At 42.8% G+C, this 22434-nt stretch overlaps 2 protein-coding genes across 7 annotated transcripts in view; one reads left to right on the top strand and one right to left on the bottom strand.

Annotated features, from left to right (window-relative positions):
* The first annotated feature begins 6317 nt into the window (after positions 1 to 6317).
* Positions 6318 to 7958, top strand: LOC147629073 (uncharacterized). The gene is made up of 2 exons (XM_086812944.1): positions 6318 to 7344; positions 7459 to 7958. The coding sequence occupies exons 1-2, from the start codon at positions 6882 to 6884 to the stop codon at positions 7584 to 7586; spliced, it is 591 nt and encodes a 196-aa protein (XP_086669070.1). The 5' UTR covers positions 6318 to 6881; the 3' UTR covers positions 7587 to 7958.
* A 5147-nt stretch (positions 7959 to 13105) lies between these two features.
* LOC147629072 (uncharacterized) overlaps positions 13106 to 22434 on the bottom strand; it is a 47641-nt gene continuing 38312 nt past the window's right edge. For 4 of the 6 annotated variants that reach the window (XR_015267882.1, XR_015267883.1, XM_086812316.1 and 1 more), the window contains one exon: positions 13106 to 13843. The gene's annotated coding sequence lies outside the window, so the exon portion shown is untranslated. Of the gene's footprint in view, positions 13870 to 22434 lie in introns of all 6 variants that reach the window. The other 2 variants (XM_086812318.1, XM_086812317.1) reach the window with 2 other exon arrangements.

The following is a 22434-nucleotide window of genomic DNA, read 5'->3' as shown; positions in this document are numbered from 1 at the left end:
ATTTCTGTTACCCTTTGCAACCAAGTGACACTTATTTTTGAAGTCTTCCACAAAACATCCTTGAGGAACCTCACTTTTGCAGACCCTGCTCAACCATCTATCCAACAGAAACCAGGTTCTTTGTAATATTCGGAACATGAAGTACATCAGCCAAGTACTTCATTTTGCCATCTTGCATAGACAATGGCACTTTACCAACATGCGTAATGGGATGCGCACAGTATCATCACCTGTTTCTACATAACTTGATTTTTCCATTTTTTGTATATCTCTAAACCACTCAACATGACTGGTCATGTGGTTAGAGGCACCAGAATCCACATACTATATATCTTGAGATCCTAACACATCCCCGGTTATATGGAACTAAGCATGTGCTGCATCACAAACAGCTGCTCACTTCTGTCATCACCTCCATGTTTGCTAGATGATGCATAGTTACCTTACTGCAGCTTTCCACTTTTAATGTCGTTCTGCTTTTTGTAGCAGTCCTTTGCCATGTGTCCTGGTTTGCCACAGTAATAGCACTATGCTATTTGCATTTTGATTTCTTTGCCAACCACCTCAGCCTCTTGGCTCCCCTTGCTTCTAGACTAGCCTCTTCCACCTGTGTATGATTGCTGTTGTGAATCATTGGACTGTTGTTGTCCAAAATTCTGATTTCCTTGTTGGGCACCACCTTGGCCTCGACCACGGCCTCTACCTGAATTAGAGTAGAAGGCATGTTCCAATGTGTTCTTGCTTTGTGAAAAAGAATCCTCACCTAAAGCCTTTTCTTCTATGATCAGCATAGATATCAAGTCCCGAAATTTGGGAATATTCTCCCTAACTGCAATGGAGGTCTTGAATTGTTTATAATCTTTGCCAAGCCCATTCAGACAGACACTCACCAAATCATCATCCTCCATTGATACATTGATAAACCCAAGGGATTCAACAATGCCCTTGATGGACATGCTTTTCTTTTCCACCATATGCAACTCTTGCTTTAACTGCAACTTCCTTGTCTTTGTGTTAGTTTGGAACATCTAAAACCAGATTCTACCTTGCAACTACATGAGTGTTTGCATCCTGTATGTGTTCTATCATAATGTCTACACTAATTGAAAGCCAGTACATGACTTTTCTTGCACCTTGATTCCAATCCTTGAATGCCTTTATGTATCTGCAGGCGTCACATTCTCCTCAGATAGCTCTGGAGGCTCCTTATTATCTCCTTCTACATAATCCCAAATTCCTTTGCCCATCAGGAAATTGGTCATTCTGAACTTCCAAGCATGGAAGTTATTCTTATCAAGCTTCTCACTAACAATTTGATTAATTCCGTCAGACATGTTTTCTTGCAGCAACAATCAAATAACTTGCAAACATACAACTTCTGTATGCAACCTGTAATATAGCAGTGTCTCCTACTGTTGCTGGCACAATGGTACTTCAGTACAACCTGTGTGTTACCAAATGCGACCAGAGTACATGTGCATACACCCAGTATCAACAATACATGTGCAAACCCTGTCTGCACTTCCAAAATGCACTGTTGCACTGCAATAACCAGATTTCGAGCAGAAACAGTTCTCTACCAGAACTTTCAGAAAACTACCAAAAATACCCTCCAATGATGAAACAGAGCCCGTAATATGCCCGAAACGCGAATCTAGCCGAAAAAACTATGTCCAATATAGGACTGCCAATAGGATAGTATACTTGCCCTACTGTAGCTCCGCTCCCGCGGAAGACACCTCCTCAATCGGAGATGTGTAGCTCCCAGAGCTACTGAGAGGGTGTTGTACCTAAACCAAGAAGGGGAAAGAGATGATGGTGTTCTTACCTGTGGTGGTAACGCTTCCTTCCTTGCTTGTTCTTGCCTCTTTTTCTTTCCTCCTTAGCTCTCACACGAACCAGGCTCTCTGATACCATAAAAAGAATGTGGGGGAGAGGGAGAGCTTCAAACCCTAGCAAGCAAACACACACACATAAGAGAGAGATGGATAGCTGAATTTTCTTCTATCTTCTTCTTCTTCTCTAAACCAACATAACATAAAGATAAGAGTACACACTATATGGGTTAGTACTCAACTACTACAACATACAAGGGTCGGTCCATAATGTGAACCCGACTAAATGAGCTAGTGCTATAACTATGCCAGTCTCTAGTAATCCAAAATGGCTGTCACACAGCTTGTCATCCCATTGGCCGCATAATGTCGGTCCATAATGTGAACCCGACTAAATGAGCTGGTGCTATAACTATGCCAGTCTCTAGTAATCCAAAATGGCTGTCACACAGCTTGTCATCCCATTAGCCGCATATCACCCATAATCTCACCAACCATGCCAGTAGTGTAGATGCGGAAGCTATCACCTAGGCGGGTCATCAATGTCCACCGTAGCACTAGTTGAGCTCAATATCTCAACAACTTGTACTCAACCAAAGTGCTCAAGGATAGGCTCTAACTCAGCCTATCCTTGATCACCTTCCTTACAAGCTATTAGGCTTGTTTCATTCATTGCTTTTCCAACATAGGGTTGGGGTACTCTTTGAGTTTCCTGAAATAGGGTTTGCATAGTCAATGGGCTTCTTTTTTTAAGCTGGTTTGAGTGGGTGATTGCACGATGTCTCTGCAAGGGAGGACGCTTCAATGCTCTCATCTAAACCACTGTCAATGGTCACAACATCATTGTCCTTAACAATTGATCTCGCATTACACTGGGTCATGCTCTTCTGCTCTTCAACGTCTTCTCTATTTGGACCTCTAATTTTGGTCATTTAGCCTTTTCAGGGGGGCTATAATAGACTTTGGGGCTTATGCCTCAAGATCTTTAGATTGAAGCTTGATCTTTTTTCTTATTAGAATCCATTCATGTTCTTTTCAATGTCTTCTTCTTTTGAACCTCTATTTTTAGCCCTTTAGCCTTTTTGAGGGGCTACATTAGCCCTTTAGGGCTTATGCCTCAGGATCTTTAGATGCTAGCTTTGAAGTTGAAGCTTGGGATTTTTGCTTACTAGCAACCTTAGAGCTTCCCTTGTCTTCTTGCAAAGTGTCAAACAGCTTGGCCAGTGTCTCTGTATCTATCTATATGGTCAGCCAGTGTTGAATAGCTTAGCCAATGTCTCCGTATCTATCTACATGGTGCTGGAGGAGGGATCGGTGTGGGATTTGAGTTAAGCCTTGAGGAAGCTCACCCTATTTTGATCTTTAAGTGATTTGTCTTTGACGGAGCCCATGAAGTCTGTAAAGAGGGTGGCTGCTTTTTCTTCTTTCTCTTTTGCATCCGGAGGTTTGGGTTCTCTTATTGAAGCCTTGTGATGGTTTCTTCTAGCTGGAACGCCCAAGCCTCCACTTGCCTTGTCATGAATGGATCCTCTCCCTCGAAGCAATGCATGAGGTACTCCGCATAATGTTTGGCTGTTGGGAGGTTGATTGGCTAGGGTGGCTTGGAGAGACCCACCGGGCTGGAGAGGACCACCGATTGGGTCGGAGCTATTTGACCCAATTGATGTGTTGCAGCCACCTTTGTTGCAGCCATCTTTGTGGCCCGAAACTCTGTCAGGGGCTTATGCCTCAAGATATTTAGATGCTAGCTTTGAAGTTGATGCTTGAGCTTTTTTCTTATGTGAGAAACCTTATATGTTCCCCCCAGGCTACTGTCCTTGCCTTGGCTTAGAGCCTTGTGATGATGGCATTAAGGGGGACTTTATGAATAAAATCTCCTTGTACACTTCACAAGTTAAGGCTTGTGAAAATGTTTGATGGTACCACTAAGGAAATCATCACTCTATTTATGGAGACGATCCTTGAAAGCATGTTCAAATCCACACATGAATTCATACTTGTAACATGTGCCTCCATAAGAAATGACATTCGGGTTTTGGCACTAGATTCAGGAATGGAGTGGTAATACTCAAGGTGAGTCATAGAAATTGTGGTAATGTGATACATACATCTCGATAAGGGGTTTTGATATGCAAGCACTAAATTATGTGTCGATTGAGGAGAATTTAGTATGGCTAATAGGGGGCTTATTGGTGCCAAGAGCATGGGTTGTAGTGTCAGAGTCCACACACACAAATGGAAGTCCTGGCTAGGATGCTTGATTATGAAGTTCTTTCAATTTTTTTGGAATATTTTGAAATCACCAATTTTACTTATGGTAAATCATTGTTGGAATGTTGGATAGTTGCCATGCTCATGGAAAGAAGGTTTGCTAAAATTACTACCCAAAAAAACAACTTCTGAAACTTTATCGAATTGGCGTCCCATCTCCTTAATGCATGTCATATATAAATTATACTTTTTCAAAGGAAGAAACTTGGATTTTTTAAATTCACATGCAATCATGTAGCCAAACCATAGAGATAGTGCTTTCATGAGAGCCCTTACATCAAACTCCGTATTCTTGGGAAAAAAGAAAGAGTCATCAGCATATGCTTGCACCACAAATTGTGTACCATCTAGCATGGAAAGATCATGTAGCTTCCCATCTTGTGTAATTTTTTCCATGTAAAGAAGTATTAGGTGAGTCGCAATGGCATACAGTAGTGCACTAAGCGGACAACCCTGTCAAACAAATTTCCCAAGATGTCAAGAGGCTAAAAGCTTACCGCTCAAAATGCATTTAAAGCCAAAAAATGACATTTTTCATTCTTGGCCCAAAGCCCATTTTGTCCATTACTTGATCTAATAAAGTCCTAAATCACTTTGTTAAAGTCCTTAGCTATGGCAACGTGCATGATGAGAACATCTTGTTGCATACTTGGCATATTCAATGCCTATGTATGCATTTGCTATATTATGAGTGATTTGTCTTCTAGGAACAAAACCATATTGTGCTAGATGTAAACCTGCATGCAAGACACCCTTTATTCTATTAACAAGCATCTTGGTGATCAATTGGCATTAGATATTGTGGTTGGGTGGTCAGATCCTGCCACCTAATGAGATAGTTAGCCATCTAGGTTACCCCTCACTTAGATGAACGTACATTCAAAAGCATCCTTGCATCAGTGGTAGCTAGTGGGGGAATAGGCTAGATAGTTGTCCAGTAATCCTTTTTGGCCCATACGAAAGGACATTTGTGGGTAGATAACTTTAAGGAAATCATACAAGGTCATGCACATGCTAAAAAAGGAAGTTGAATGCAAAGAGATCTAGAAGTACCAGGCGACAGATTCGTTTTTGGGACGGAGGAGGAAGGTAGAATAGTCTACTTTTTGGTTTTATATAAAAATAGGTTTGGGAGGAGGAACGTGACAAAGACACACACACACACACACACACACACACACACAGAGAGAGAGAGAGAGAGTGTGCGTGGAGAGGTTCTCGTTTTGTAATTTGTGTGCGCGCGCGCGCGCTTGCTTTGTGGATTTGATGGTTTTGGGCGGATGATCGATGAAGGGATTGAAGAAGATGCAGCAGTTCTTGCAAAATTAGGAAACACTAAGTTGTGGTCTCTCATCCTCTTCTCTTTCGTCTCATGTGTGTGTGTGCATGTATCAGACATAAGCTTAGCACAATCAATTTAGCAAGGAAAGAGCTTAAAGAGCTCTATTTGAATCTTGTATCCTGTTTATCTTGTTTACTAATTGATGAATACGGAAAACCTTTATGTTTATTTAGCTTCTCTAAGAATCTTTTTGGTTTCATGCAGAATGTTGCCTCTAAGTTGTCAGAAGGTCATGCTTGGGTGATTTGCTTGTTGGTTGTTGAATTTCTATGAGGCTGGAGCTATTGGGTCAAGGAGGACTTAGCTTCTTGTGGTTCATAAATGGTTGTCCTAATGAGTGTAGTCTGAGTTGAGAGGTAAGAGCAGAGCAATGTGAGAATAGAGTCTAGAGAGTGAAATTCTTACAGGTGTAGATTTATCTATTAGTAAGAGTGTGGAAGACAGAGGATTGAACCATGGTGTCTTCTGCTAGTTTAGCCTGATCCAGTCCTTGAAGTGCTAGCTACATGTAGCTTCACATCCTCTCATAGACTCATCAAATCAAGAAAGTGTTGGATCAGGAGCTGTCCAATTAGGATCTAGTCAAAGAGGAAGTGTCTCGGGAGTAGGGACTGGTCGGATCAAGAAGTGTCTAGGACTAGTCAGAACAGGAAGTGTCTAAAGTAGGACTGGTCATGATAATGTGTATGCTTTAATTAAGGATGTCAAGAGCAGGTGCAACTCCAAAGATGATAAAGTTAGGGCATTGTTTCTCACACGAAGATTGGAAGAATATGCACTTCTATGGTACATGGGTTTGGATAATGAGGTCAAATACAGGTAGAGATGTCTTCACAAAGCTTTGATCAGTAGGTATAAGGTGTGTGAAATACCTAAGTCAAGAGGATAATGAGCCTATCAATGACTTCATAATTAGGTTTGAAAAGCTATGGTATGATTATCTCCTTTTCTTTGATATAATAGATCATGTGCATGGAGCACTTTAGCTAGTTAGCTTTGTTCAATGTTTGAATGATAAGCTGCAAAGTAAGGTGTTGCAACAAGGGTGCCAAACATATGCAAAGGCAGTGCATCATGCGTGTTACCAGGAGCATAGAAACTTGAAGAGGAGGAAGCATGCAAGAAGGCAATGGGTGGTGGAAGGTGATGAAGGTGTTACAAGTGATCTTTCTATGTGTTTATCCACAGATGCAATGGAAAAAATTATGTCAACTAAGTATGACTGTGAGAGTTTGGATGAGGTGGGTGGTTTGTTTGAACTTTCTCTATAAAGTAAGAAGATGTGTTGGGTGATATTTGCCTCAATAAGAAGGATGTTAATGTTAGATCTGTGTGATAGTCAATTGGTGAGTGGATGCATGGTTGTTTAGGAACTGTGTGGAGTTAATGGCTTGTTTGAGGAGGATAGTGACAACAATGGTGATGGTGAGTCCATGTTAGAGATAGGATCTAGTGCAGAGGTAGGGCAGGTGGAGCCTTGTGTGTGTCTACAAAAAGAGAGGCCCATGGTGATGGAAATCCAGGTGATGTTGGCGGATTGCTCATCAGAGAGTGGTAGTAGCCATGAGTTAGGTAAGAAAGATGGAGAAGGGATGCATTGTGAGGCTATGCGCATGAATTTTTCCACATGTTATGAGAGTGTTGATACAGGTGAGACAAGTAATCAGGATATAGATGGGGAACTTGACATGGTATTGGATGATGCATTGGAAGATCTGCTGGCCTTGGAATCTTTGGCAAGAATGAATACATGTGGTAGTTATGTGAGAAAAGATCTAGGTACATGCATGGATGAGATTTTGAAGGAAGCTTTCAGCGAAGATGCTCATATGCAACCTGGTGTAGTATGTGATGAATATTGTGCAAGCCAACATGAAGAAGCAATTATTGGGATAGGTAACCAGGTGGAGAAGACAAAATGTTTGCATGTGAATAAGTATGCTAATGATATGTTGCTTTGAGTGGGAATGGATAAGGATTTGTGTGGATGTTCAAATGGGTTGGATGCAGATATACCGGTTATGGATATTGGTTCAGACTTGGATGTGCTTCTAGACGAGGCATTGCATGACTTGATGACTTATGAGAGCAAGATGGGAATAACTCCTCTTCCTATGCAAGGTGAGAATTTTTTTTGATACTGACCAGGATTTTGAATGATGCAGTGATGGATTTCTCATGTATCATATGTGATGGAAACAAGTTTATGTTTCTCACGTATGGTGGTAGGAAGATGTTTTAAATATGATCCAAGTTGAGTTGGACCATATTGTGGTGGATGTGGACACAAGTGAATATAAAAGTGAATTTCAAGAGAATCTGGGAATGATGACCATTTTGGATGATGCACAAAAGAACTTTATGAGTTTGGATTATGATTCTTATGGGCAGAATATGTTTCATGAGGTGTTTGATGAGCATGAATATGATGCTACATGTATTTTGGAAAACATAATGTTGGAAGATAGAGACTTCTTAATTGATAGGTATATGGATATGCCATTTGATCCTAGAGGCGGTTTTGCTGGTTTTCATGATGCCACTTGATCCTTGGAGGTGAAAAAAACTGATCTCTTTGGGTTCATGGACAAGTTGATATGCATCAACCTTAGAGTCAAATGTGTTGTTGGCAAAATGGGAATGGTTTTTATGCTTTATCATGACTGTGTAAAGGACTCAGTTCAAATATGGATTGCAAATGGTATGCATGGTATGGATGATGGGAAACTATGTGGAATCCGATTTTTAGGGTTGGAATCCATTACATTCAGGAGGTGGCCGAGAAGATCAAGAAAGCAAGAGTTTACATGGGGGGATGGCTAGCTATGGTAAAAGAATTGGCGATGGTACATAAATGCACCATCTTCCATGGGATGGGTTGTCTATGATGCAGGTTTTCAACATACCAAGATCTTCTTTTCAATAGTGTAGATGATAGTGGTAGAGCTGCTTGATGTGATCTCACTTAGATGTACTTGCATTCAATAACATCCTTGCATCAGTGGGGTAGCTAGTGGGCATAGGCTAGATAGTTGTCCAATAATCCTTTTTGGCCCATATAAAAGGACAGGTGGGTAGTTAAATTTAAGGAAGTCATACAAGGTCATGCAGTTGCTAAAAAAGGCAAGCTAATTGTGATGATGCAGAGAGATCTAGAAGAATAAAGGCGACGAAAAAGGAAAGAAGGAAATAGGGAGTTCGAGGGTACGGAGCGGCGACAGATTCCTTTTTGGGAGGAGGAAGGTAGATAGTCTTCTTTTTGTTTTTATATAAAAATAGGTTTTGGGGGAGAAACGCGACACACACACACACACAGTGGGGAGGTCGTGCTTTTGTGATATATATATATATATATATATATATATATATATATATATATATATATATATATATATATATGCCTTGTGGAGTTGATGGTTTTGGGGGGATGATCGATGAAGGGATTGAAGATGCAGCAGTTGTTGCAGAATAAGAAAACACTAAGTTGTGGTCTCTCAGCCTCTTCTCTTTCGTCGTGTATGTGTGTGTATGTATGAGACATAGGGTCAACACAATCAATTCAGCAAGGAAAGATCTTAAAGAGCTCTGTTTGAATCTTGTGTCCTGTTTATCTCATTTACTAATTGATGAATATTAAACACCTTTATGTTTACTTAGCTTCTTTGAGAATATTTATGGTTTCGTGCTGAATATTGCCTCTGAGTTGTCAAAAGGTCGTGCTTGGGTGATTTGCTTGTTGGTTGTTGAATTGCTATGAGACAACAGCTATTGGGTCAGGGAGGACTTAACTGCCTATGGCTCTTAATTTGGATGTCTTAATGAGTGTAGTGTGAGTTAAGAGGTAAGAGCAGAGGAATTCAGTGTGAGAAGAGTCCAGAAGGTGAAATTCTTGCAGGAGTGGGTTTATCTATTAGTAAGAGTGTGGAAGACATAGGATTCAATCATGGTGTCTTCTGCTAGTTTAGCCTGATCCAGTCCTCTTGTAGTGCTAGCTATATGCACAGCTTCACAACCTCTCATAAACTGGTCGGATCAGGAAAGTGTCAGATTAGGAGCTGTCGGACTAGGAGCTAGTCAGAGCATGACTGGTCGGAATAGGAAGTGTCTGGAGTAGGACTGGTCGGATCATGAAAGAGGAAGATTAAGAGCTGATCGGATGAGTTATCGAATTAGGAGTTGATCATATCAAGAGCTGATCGGATTAGGCGCTGTCAGATTAGGAGCTGATCAGATCAGGAGCTGATGGATTAGGAACTGGTCGGAACTAGTAGCAAGCCCATTCTACACTGTTGCTTGCAGCCCTTGCTACCACTTAGAGGGCCTTCATAACGACTCCGTTGTCTGGCCAACCTTCATCTGCAGACCTTGGTCAGGTGATTCACACCACGCGTTTGGTGGTGCCAAGTCTATAGACACGGTAACAGGCTTTAAGGCCTCCTTGGCAGGGAGATGGAATCCCGCTCAGAACCATCCCAGGGCAGGCAGCAACCACACCAAGTCGACCGCTCCACAGTCAAGTAACCTCTTTCTTGACAACGACAGTATACATCATGCCGAAGGTTTTGGGGATATCCATGTCCTTGCTGATGGACAAACCACACACATTTCGAAGGTGTACTACATGCCTGGCTGGCCCAACCAAGAACTTGCTATCAGTAAGCGAGTTGACAGCACACTGGGGCAACACATTGGGGAAATTCTTTCATCACCACAATGTCATCAAAAGGCCTGTCTCTCCACAGGGAAGATGGTCTACATTAAATGCCCACATCAAGGAAACTCTACCCCTTGGGCATCACCCGGGCTCCTATTTGGGCTCTCTTACTGCTGCCTTGCCGACTACGAGTCACTTGGAGACTCTCCGTTGGCACCCCTTGGGACACCCTGGTCAAAACACAATGAAGAAGATGGTGCTGAGAGAAGGAACCAGTCCTTGATGGAGTCTGCATGATCAATGCTCCAGACAGCTGGCCTGGCGCACTTCTACTTGGAGGAGGCTGTTGCTACGGCATGTTACCTCAAGAATCGCCTTTTTTCAACAACTCTGGAAAATTCCACACCCTATAGCCTCTGGTTCAGCCACCTGATCTCGCCCATCTTCGGATCTTTGGCTCCCCTGCATATTCAATCCTCCCCACCGCAGCTGGCACGCAGGGCAACACAGTTGGTATTTGTTGGGTATGGTATGACCACTTTGGGGTCAAAGCATACCAGCTCTTTCATCCCAACAAGCGAGCTTTTCATTTCAGTCGCAAAACGTCATTTTTCATGAGCTGGCCCTTCTAACCAGTGAAGCAGACACCCCTCAGTGCAGATTACACCGACCCGCTTCACATGGATCGTTGATCAGCTTCCTGCCGTCCCTCTTGCAGCGGTTCCACCTGGTGTGCCACAGGGTCCACTTCCTTCACCACCCCATCATGGCACTGCATCCTTTTGGAGACAAACAATGGACTCGAAGTACGAGTCCCTGATGCAGAATTCCAGCTGGAGCCTAGTGGAACTCCCTCCTGGTCGGCGCCCAATCACCTATAAATGGATACTGCGCTGCAAGCTCAAGGCCAATGGGTCAATTGAGCGCTACAAAGCATGTTTATTGATCGAGGGTTTTCAGAAACCCCTGGGCTTGATTTTGCTGAAACATTCTCCCCATTCTTGATGACTTCCTTGTGTCTGCCGGTCGCCATTGCTGCTCATCATGATCGGTACCTTCACCAGTTGGATGTGAAGACATTTCCTCTACGGAGAGCTTCAGGAGGAGATATACATGATGCAACCACCCTTATACCAGCATGTAGCCCACCCTAATCAAGTGTGCTGGCTCCATAAGGCTCTGTCTGGCCTTAAACAGTGTCCACGTCAATGATATCTCAAGCTACAATCTCTCATGGTTACCTACGCCTGCAATCTTAATCAAATGTCTATACAAGGCATGCTAATTCTGTGTTTCTTACTCCGGGTCTGTATGTGGATGACATACTTATCCTCTCCGATCGTGATCATGCTCTCAGCAAGGGAGCTCTCCTCAGCTTTTCCTCTTACAGATAGGGGAGAGTTATCCTACCATCTTGGTGTTCAGTTCACCGAGACCACAAGATTGGTGTCATCACTTTATTTCAGTCCAAGTTTGTGGACGAGATTGCATCGTTATCAGATGTTCTGAGTGCAATGGTGTACCAATTCCTTTGGCTCCCAGCAGCAAGCTTTCTTCCACCATGGTTTTTTCTTCTAAGGAGGAAAAGCATCACATGCAAACCATCCCATACTACAATGTTCTTGGCAGCATCTGTTACTCCAGGGGCCCATTTTGTGGCAGATTGTTGCAGAGTGTGGCCCCCGCTTTGCAGGTGACTGCGGCCATAGGGAAGTGCACGAGTTTAGCCATAAATTGCAGTGCTGGGGAAGTGAGCGAGAAGCTGGCTAATGTATTAGCATGCACTATACAAGGAAAAAAGCTCGCAAGTAGGCCAGCGAGGGAGGCAAATATTTCTTTGTCTGCCTCCGCCCTCCTTGCGTCGATCGCTCTACCTGAACAGTCTCCGCATTGTTTGAACTGCCGCTAGAGCTGCACGTGACGCCAGGCGATGCCATTCCCATCAGCCCCTCCAACTGTTCCAGTATTCCGCTGTTGTGCTCACCCTCTCCATTCAACTCCTTCCCACCAGTATTGCCCACAAGCTTACCAACACGTAGCTCCTAGCAGCAATGGAAGTGGGCTCCAGAATGTCTTAAAACGCCCCCAGTGGTACTATGCCCAATACCAAAGTGCTCAAGTCAAAGAAGTTTCAAAATTTTCGTATGCTCAGTATCAAAGTGCTCAAACCAAATTTTCATTTGTCAAATACTATATCAGAAAACAGATCTCATCTACTCAGTACTAAAATGCTCAAATCATCAAAGTTCCAAAAACAAGTCATATATATGCTCAGTACCAAAGTGCTAAATCAAAATGTTCAGTTAGAAAACCATATATTCTTCCAAGGAAGGCAAGTTCCTTGTCACTGAAATTTTTGGAAAGAAGTATGTCGATTGTCGACCCACAACAAATTGCACATCAAATTCGTGTGAATTATAAAATCATATATCAAAGTTCAAAAAACATATCTCATATGTTCAATACCATAGTGCTCAAATCAAAATTCCAAAGACAGATCTCATATGCTCAATACCAAAGTACTCAAATCAAATCAAATTTCTATTTTTAAAATTATATATTACATACTGAACATAAATTGCACTTTGTTACACTGCAATTTGTAACCCTTTATTGAAATCCATTTATTGCAAAACTCTTAATCAATTTGTTGAAATGAAACAACACTTATAGATTGCAAATTTGACATTATCGATTCGTTGTGTGACTGTGCATTCTTGTTGACCTTAGATGTACCTTTACAGAGTGTTGACTCCATCAAAGTGTTATCAAGGCTTCCCCTCCAAAATCCAAACCGAAGAGGGGGGGGAGGAACAGAAGGGGTGTAGAATCCCCCTCCCTCCTCCAAAATCCAAACCAAAGAGAGGGGGGGAGGAGGAGGGAACAGGAGAAGGGGGGGGGGGGGGGGGGGGGGAACTCAATCCTGACAACACTTTCATCCAAATTCTTTTCTACATCAAAATATGTAAGACCAAAAGGTAGAGCTCACGCTGGGATGGATTTCATCAAAAAGTACATCTGTTTAGGAATGAAATGAAACCTCAAGTAGGATTTAGGACTAGCATCCAGAAGGTAAGACTCAACTACTACTTCAAACTCCTATGACATTGGCTTGAATCACTCACCAATGACAGCCTGATAGGATAGAACAGCTGAAAACTTAACAGTCAAGCTCACTCATATCGAGTATCAAAAGCAAAAGATTACGGCTTGCTTTGTCTTTTTTCTACCACAGAACTCCATCACTTACAACAGAAGATCTTTTTTTTTTTAGACACCCCCTTTTATTCTACTTCACCAAAGAGAGTGCATTTCTGTTAGGCCAAAGTCTAGATTAAAAGAAACCAAAAGTCAACGGCATAAAGCCTCTACTAAATTTGCCATGCACTGCAGCTTTGGAGGTAGTGGAGGAACCTAAGTGCAGCTCATAAGCAGCAGAAAAGCACCACAGACTATAAGTTCTGCATTAGTATTCCATTCATTTACAATATAGAATACACACCTCTATACAAATAGGACTTTGTCCAGGAAGCTTGTACCATCGACTTCAATGCAGCTCTGAAAAGTCCATTGAACTTCCATAATGTTGTTAACGATAAAAGGGATGAGGCAAACATGACCTTGCCGCTACTTGGCCTTGCAAAGGTAATGTTTCTCCCCTTGTATTTTGTGGCACTTCATTTCTGTGCGCTTGATTGACTTCAGTCCCAACCCCCATGTGCCAGACAGTACACTAGCAACCTGTCAATTCCAATGCAAAGACTGTCCTGGTTTGAATGCATTATTAAAAACCTCCTGTATGATGTAGATCCAAGTGCTATGGTGATTGTAAAGCAAACAAGGCACTTTTTCATTATAGAAAACATCCACAGAATGGCTTTCTCATCCTAAGGCGATGATAGTTGCAAAACAAGCAAAGCAATTCACTAGTGCAATTTATCACTGGTCTGCTCCTTCAAAGTTATTTTAGCATCAGAAAAATATAGTTTATGCCACAACATGCCTTAAAGATTTCTGTAGAGAAAGCTACAATAACAAGTAATTCCATGAAACACCCAATTTGGAAGGTATGAAACTCATCGATTTGTAAGTTGTGGCACTTTATCCTAGATATTTACTAGAATTTATGCGAAATTACAGAGACAAACAGGGACCCATGGCCAGCATACTCAATCAAAAAACAAGCAGAGACCCATGGCTAGCATACTTTTAATATAATATCACAAATAGATGCAAAGTACACTAAAGCTGCAAGAAGCCAAGCACTAGAGCATGAAAGTTCCAGAGAAATTTCCTTCCTGAAAGTTGGCCTTAAATCTCTACTTAACCTCACCTTGGAAAGGGTCATCTCACCTTAGAAGGTGTCATAGCCTCCTTCAAGGAAGAAGAAAGAAGGCTCAAAAACAGAGAAAGAGGGCGAACAACTCCTTCACAAAGAAGAGCTCGAAGGTATAAAATGTTCCTTTTGTGGTAGGAACAATCATGCTAAGAAGGATTGTTATCCAAAGAAGCCATGAAGACATTGTGGGAAAAACAACCACAATGAAAAGAACTTCTTTCACAAAAAAGCAAATGCAAATATCATTGAGGAGACAGAGCTTCCCATAGTGGAAGCAAACTTTTGTTATGATGATTGGGCTGTTTAAAGTCCAAGATATGTGTTGTATTCTATCGAGTTGTGTGTTGTTTTCAGTTGTGTGTGTGCGACTAGATCCTTATTTGTCCTCACCCATGGGATCCCATAGCTGGCCTATGAAACTAGAGCCATATGATTTATCCTTGACCAAGAAAACTGGCATGATAAACCATGAGTTAAGATTTATCCGTGACACAATATGAGGTGATCCCTTGAGGGGGGGTTTGTTGGGAATCAAGATCTGTGTGTGAACCCACTCTTATGAGTGTGGAAGTATGTTTGCGTCTTAGAGGGATATCAATAATATCTAGATATTTATGTGTGATATGACATAAGCAATGATGTCAAGAGGAGAACCTTTGTAACCTATAAAGGTACTTGTACTTCATCGAATCGATCAAGCAACTATCACATCATTCAATTGTGTACTCCACACTCTCTAAGAGCTTTGTTCTCTCTCTTCTCTCTCTATTTTTGCACACTCACTCTTATGACATGAAGATCTTTCAATCTCCATAGCTCAGCATTGTACCTACAAACCCTAGCTGCAACTCTACCATTGACTTCAACAGTAATGACACTTTCCTTTCTTCTTGGAATCACGAGTCCACTTGACCCTAGAGAAGAAGACTTCGTCTCCTTTGCTTACCTGGATCTATTCTTCCTTAATTGCTCCTCATGGAGAAGTAATCCAACCAGCTTCTCAAACAATAGAGGATTGTCTCCTCTCATAGAGAGATTCAAAGAAGTGTGAAAACTCTGATAGGACTCGGGTAATGAATTAAGAATGGTGATAATCAATTTCTTGTTATCAACTACCTCATCTATATTCCATTCTTTAAGGTCTGTTAACTTGGTAAGGTGATATGTGATGGAATCACCCTCATTCATGGTTAAGTTGTCCTGCTCCCCTATCAGGTGCATGACTCGTGCTTCATTACGAGACTAGAACATGGTCTCGAGGACCACCCAAGTAGCCCATACAAAGCTGCAAGATCGGATGTGAGGAATAATGGATCGCTTGACTGAAAGAGCAATCATGGCGATTGTTTGGGCATCACAAATATCCCACCGTCTTTAATCTTCAGTGAGTGGAGGCAGCTGGTGCTAGAGTACCTACCACCACTTCAGCTGTAGTTTGGGTCCCCCTTCCTATTGTGGCTGATGTTGCCGAAGAGTTACTGTTGCAGGACAAGGCTCTTGCCCTATAACAATCTCTCACAGCCCCTTGGCTATCAAAAGACTCTTCATCATGAAGCTCCACAGTGAGTAGTTGGGACCATCAAGACGGTCTTCAATTGTCATGAATCCACTAAACCCAGAAAGGTCACAAACTCATGCTCTTTGCGACATCCTCACAATAAGGGATTTCCCAATGTAGTTCTATGTGCAAGAAACAAGAGAATCCCCCCTTGAATGGAAACTTTTGTGCACTAACAGGTTTGTGAGAAAGTACAAGAAGAGAATTGAATTGTGCCCTAGATATGACGAGATGAAAGATGTGATCACCAAAGTATACCAAAAGCAGGATGTATACTTGAGTGAGCAAAACAAAGCTCCGAGATATGTGCACAAGAATTGGAGTGCCTATGGATGCCTAATCCAAAAAGATATCTCTAAGAGAAAGCCCCATAATAAGAAACCAATAGCTCAAAGTTTTGTCAATGCAACCAGCTGATGTCAATGGAGAAGTGGAGCTGCCGAGGACGGCGAAGGATGAAGTGAGTCAGGTTCGGGCTGATCAGCAGGGCAGGACCGAGGACCGCCAGATCTAGGCATGGGCTGGCAGATGAGAGCTGAGTGGAGCTACCAAAACTCAACCAATGATGGGCGGAGTAGCCAAATCTGGCAATGGTGCACGGGCGGCAGTGGTGCACTCTGCACTAGTGCCGCTGGGGAGCTGGGCGGCCATTAGCTGGCAGTGGAAACGGGCGGCGCTTGGCGACAGTCAGCTGTGGACAAGCCGGCAATGGCTCTAGCAAAGGCAGGGGCAGCTGGACTGTGAGCTCTGATACCAGTTTTTGGTATTAGAGTTTAATCACAAGGTTAAACAAGAGTGATTAGCAAGACGGGACATGAGATAACTCAAAGACTAGGCATACTTGCATTATGATATTTGGTCCTTTGAATAGGAGAAGCTCCCTTTGCAAAGGTGAAGCTTATGCTGCCACATATGCCACATGTCAAACATGATGCCAAGTGTCCCTAATAGATGTGTCACTTTGCCACACATCATTGCTTACATAAGATCCTTTTAAGAGGTTCCCACACAAAGAACTTACACACACTAGCGGTTGTTCACACAAATTGGAACCACCTTATTTAAAGCCTAAGCTTACATGCTAGAGTGCTAGTTTACACAACCACCTAGCACTTGTTTATTCCCACATTAATCACTATTAAAATCACTTGGCAATACATGATCCCTTTTTTAGCAAAGGAACTTAGGAGTATTCTTCAAAGCCATCAAAGGAGTTGGATGAAGAGTCTTCACTTTCTTCACAAATGTCGATGGTTTCTTCACCATAAATGACACCACAATAGGACATGTCACTTGATGTGTCTTCAGCACATGAGGTTGTGTTAGTGAATGATGTTTAACTGGAGATAATTTTTTCAACAGTTGATTAAACAAACAAAGGCCAAAGTGTTATCTTCGTTGTATCACAATGTGTACTATGTGGAGTATGTTCTATTAAAGGGTGTAGGGAGGACCAAGAATTCGCGCCCAATAGGCACAGAAATGTTGGACTGGGCATACAGGTTCCAAGAGGTACTCGTGGATACAAGGTTGATGTAGGAGTTCTGAGAGTCTTGTGTCGCCTTGGGATGCATTCACTGACAAGCATATGTGGGGTTTTGCAAACCCGACTACATGCAAAAATTCAAAAGTAGCTGGACGTTTTTTGGTGAGTGCTCTCAACCAGAGAGGCAGTTCTGCCAGAGCTTACACGCGAATGCTCTCAGGAGTCAGAACTTTGTTGGTTCAAGGAGTGCTTGATCAGCAAATTCATCAAGAAGTTTCTTTGCAGGTTTTTGTGCTGCAAGGCAATCAGTCCCTTGGGGAATATTAGACTAGAGTTTTTGCATACCGGACAAATGAGGAGAGCTGTGATGTTAGTGGGAAAAAATGTGACACCTACTCCTACAAAAATGGCCAACCAGAAAGGCTTTGATTTTGCATACCGGACAAATGAGGAGAGCTGTGATGTTAGTGGGAAAAAATGTGACACCTACTCCTACAAAAATGGCCAACCAGAAAGGCTTTATTTTGAACAGATGGGCAGCTAGGCTGACCAAAAGAGTATAGGGATCCAAAGTTCAGATGAGCATTTTGGAAGGCTTTGTTTACAGTCTGGGGACAAAGTTACAATTCAGTAGAGCCTTTCACCCATAGATAGACAGTCAACAAGGAGCATGGACAACGATGACCACTATGATTCGGTGTTAGTGTCAAGAGCATCTGACTATTTGGGAGAAGTTTTTACTGTTGGTGGAACGTGCCATTAATGATGCAGTTCAGGCTTCAATGAAGAAGACTTCCTTTGAGGTTGGGTATAGTCGTCCAATCATCAATCTGATGACCCCAGCTCGAGACTTCCACAAGACATTATGGTGTGGATCAAGTGGTCTAGGTTATGTATCATATGTTGCAACAGGTCCGGGAAGAGATAAGAGATACATAAGGCTTGGATGAAACAAGTCTGAGGAGCTTATAAGCATCACCAAGATAGCAGCTTTAAGAAAAATGATTGGGTTTATCCAAAGATCCAGAAGTAAAGGTTCAAGCAGTTGGTGGAGATTTCTTCCAAGCTATCTCCGAAGAAGAAGGGTCCATTCAAGATCATCAAGAAGCTCAATGGCGTGGTCCTCAATCTGGAGTTACCAAGCAACTGAAAGATGCATCCAATATTTCATTCAAGCAATCTTGTGGAATACCATGGGACCATGTTGAGCGCACCGCTTGATGAGGATAAACCCAAGTTGGTGGATGATGGAGGAGGTTGGTGCCAAAGCACGTTGTGTTGCAACAGAACAAAAGGGATTCTTGTCGGAAGCAGCTTTAGTACCTTCTCAAGCTCAAAGGCTACCTGATCAAGCGGGCGGTATGGTTTGGTGAGAATTAGTTCACAAATGAGTGTCAACCATTGTTGAGAGCTTATTAAGAGGCCATGCAGCGAAGGACAGCTACAATGCAAGTAGGGGAGAGTGTAACACACCTCCAGTCACCCAACAGCAGTGCACAAGGTCCACGCAGCCAAAAACAAGGTCAGGCAGAAATGCAGGATAGGTCAGGCAGCTTGGGTAGGTGTCGGGCAGCTGGGACAAGTGTGTAAGGAAGGTTGGGCAGGCATCAGGGCAGGTCATGGAGCAACCCTACAGGCCTACCAGTGCCTGATGCTCCTATAAATAGGGCAATTGAGCATTTGTTAAGGCATCTCATGATTTTGAGCTTACCCATCTAAAGCACAAAAGCAAGACAATTTGGGGAGACGCTGGAATTGGATTGCAGCAGTCTGGGATGAAATTTCAAGAAGATCACCTTCTGGACGTCTTATGTATCTTCAGCACATTCATTGAACTTTCATTCTTGTACATAATTACAGTTAGAGTTAGGTCTACTCTGTGTGCTTACGTTTGCATGTGTCCACAGCTTTCTTCTCTCTTATAGCTCTTGCACAACACAAGTAGCCTTTCACAAACTCTCCTTCGCATAGAAGGTTGTAGAGAGCCCCACTACCAGATAGAACCAAAGCCACACTACGCAATCCACACAGGATAGAGACTGGCCGAACCGAGGATATCATGAGAGGAGAGGATAAGCGGAGTATGTACTATGGGAGAAGAGAGACCCAGCCTCCACTGGACACCTCTCAGAGAGCCATCATAGATGTCTTTGTTGGAATCATGGAGGTGCTAACTCTAGGTGCAGAAAGGAAAGATGGCAAACATAATGAAATGGAAATGAAAGGAAATGAACAAGTACTTACATGTAGACCAAGATAGCTTGACTTGATTGATGTGACACACAAGAAAGTACATCACTCTTATAGAGTGAACACACTCACTCAAGTACCTATGCTTATGGGATAACTCCCAAAGTGACACGTGGCACTCTCTCACACAAAGACTCATAAACTAGTTCCTAGTACACACTAGAACACACTCTTTGACTATGATTTCTCCAATATCCCCCCTCAGAGCAAAGAGTGTGAGACCCAACACGCAAGGAGTAGACCGATCCCCCCCCCACCGCAATACCACAAAGAGAAAGTCCAACTATCCAACACCTCCCGTGTGATAGTGACTTCTGAGTCAGCTTGCGATCGGCAATGAGAACCATCACTCGTCACACACCCCCCCCCCCTTACTTTGAACTGGGTGTCAATACTTCATATCAAAGTAAAAAACAATACACATTTTTGGGGGACAACCCAGGGCAGAGGACCCTTATTGACCATCACACTCTTTATTTCATCCATTTTATGCATAATGCAAGGGCAGAGCACCCATACACACATAGAAGAAATCAGAAACAATAATCTGTCATCCTCATCGAGGGTGACATGGGCAGAAAGTGCATGATCTTCGAGAAGCTCGTCTAGTGGTTCATCAGCAACAAGATTAGCATGGTGTTGTTCTTGTTCTTTCTCCTTCTTCTTGAAGCAATTGGCTTCAATATGACCTTTCCGCTTACAATATCTGCATATGATGTTCTTGTTGGCTTTCCATCTGCTGTGGGAGATGAGAGCTTCTTCAGCGCCTGCAAAAAAAGGAGAATCCTTGTTCCGGCGATCTTTTTCAAGAAGAAGAGCCACCATATCATCCAATGTGGTAGTAGCCAACGTAAGTACTTCAAGGGTGTTCTCAAAACGAGAGATCCCTTCCATACTCTTCATAAGGACCGCCATTTTATCCTCATTGTCTAGAGGGCATTTTAAGCTTGACAGTTGTTGCACAAGAGATTGCAGTTTTGCTAAATGATCACGAAAGTCATCATTGTCCTCCATTTTCAACTTATAAAATTGCAGCTTCAGAAAAACATTAAGGAATCCACCAAGCAAAGCCCAATGATAGCAATGGCTCAGGCATTGCATTACTTCCACACTTTGGGTTGCTGAAGATCGTCAGTAGCATCTGCTTCATTGTCGTCAATTACGTCCCATACTCCTTTCATAAGGAGCAGCTGCATCTTGGTTTGCCAGGTGGGAAAGCCTTCCCCCTTAAACTTTTCGACCATAACAGATGTAGAATGGAGTGATGTCATGGCTCCGGGTGGCTGTTGAAGTCGGTGAAGAGGTAGTAGAAAATCAAATCTGGGTCTCGACCTTCTTGATCAGGTTGGGCAATAGTCTTACTTCAGCAATGGTGACTTGAAGGCATGAGACTATAGCAAAGGCAGCATATCTGTCAAGAAATGGTGGCACCAGTGTGGACAAAAAAACGACCATCAAGGGGCTGGATAATGGCGACTCCTCTAGACATGGCAATGACTGAAACAACAGAGGATGGTGGCCATTTTACAGGTGGCAGAAAGTCAGCAGCAGGTCGGCATGTGCTGAGCATAAGTGAAGCTGAGCAATAGCGATGATGCTCATGCAGATAGAAGACTGTTGACAGTCGCTGGCAGCCAGCAGATCAGCAGCAAGTCGGCAATGTTATCATCAGCACATAGGCCGGCAATCAGAAGATCCCTCGATGAGGCTGGTGAGGGGAGCTAAGCGATGCTCATGAAGAGGCTTTAGAGAGAGGAGATAGGCTGCAAGCGATGGTGAGCAAGAGAAGAGAGCCTTATGGGAGTGGGCAACCAAAGGAGGAAGACCAACTTCCATTTGTGGGTCGGCCTTCACCCCCAAGGATTGCCCATGGAGAAGCATGGCTCTGATACCATGTTGGAATCATGGCGGTGCTAACTCTAGGTGCAGAAAGGAAAGATAGCAAACATAATGAAATGGAAATGAAAGGAAATGAAAGCAATGAACAAAAACTTACATGTAGACTAAGATAGCTTGACTTGATTGATGTGACACACAAGATAGTACATCACTCTTATAGAGTGCACACACACACTCAAGTACCATATGCTTATGGGATAACTCCCAAAGTGACACGTGGCACTCTCTCACACAAAGACTCATAAACTAGTTCCTAGTACACACTAGAAAACACTCTTTGACTATGATTTCTCCAACAGTCTTTGTAGTATAGGCATCCACATCAGAGGCCACCACCCATACTAGTGCCTCAGCTCAACACCAAAGCCCACTTCCCATACCCACGCTTTAGCTCCGTGCCCGGAGAAGTTATCAATGAGCGCACTTTCAGGCCAGATGCCCTCAATCCAAAGCATTGCGACCCTCCATCCACCAACAGAGGCAAATCCAAGAGATTCTGTTGGAATATATCATCTCCAAAGGGTCTACATACACCTTTTCATGCTTGTACTAGTCATTTTATGAGACCCTGCTTTGGCATATTTAGCAGATATTATTTAGGGATTTTTTAACCATTTTTTAGGCATTTCATGCTACTAGACAGATGTCGGCCTCCTCCAGCTCGCCGACCAGTTCTCTGGAGGGATATATAAGGGTGCTCACCCTTCCCCTCACTTTTCATCTCATTCTTGCATATCTACTGGAGGTCATTGGCTGTAGCAAGTTGCAACAGTCTCTTATGTTTGTAAGCACCTACGGGC

This window comes from Cibotium barometz, chromosome 18, assembly GCF_041138505.1.
Source record: "Cibotium barometz isolate CiBa-2024 chromosome 18, ASM4113850v1, whole genome shotgun sequence".
In the NCBI taxonomy this organism is placed as follows: domain Eukaryota; kingdom Viridiplantae; phylum Streptophyta; class Polypodiopsida; order Cyatheales; family Cibotiaceae; genus Cibotium; species Cibotium barometz.
The sequence above is the reverse complement of the archived record's forward strand: the minus strand, read 5'-3'. Positions and strand labels throughout refer to the sequence as shown.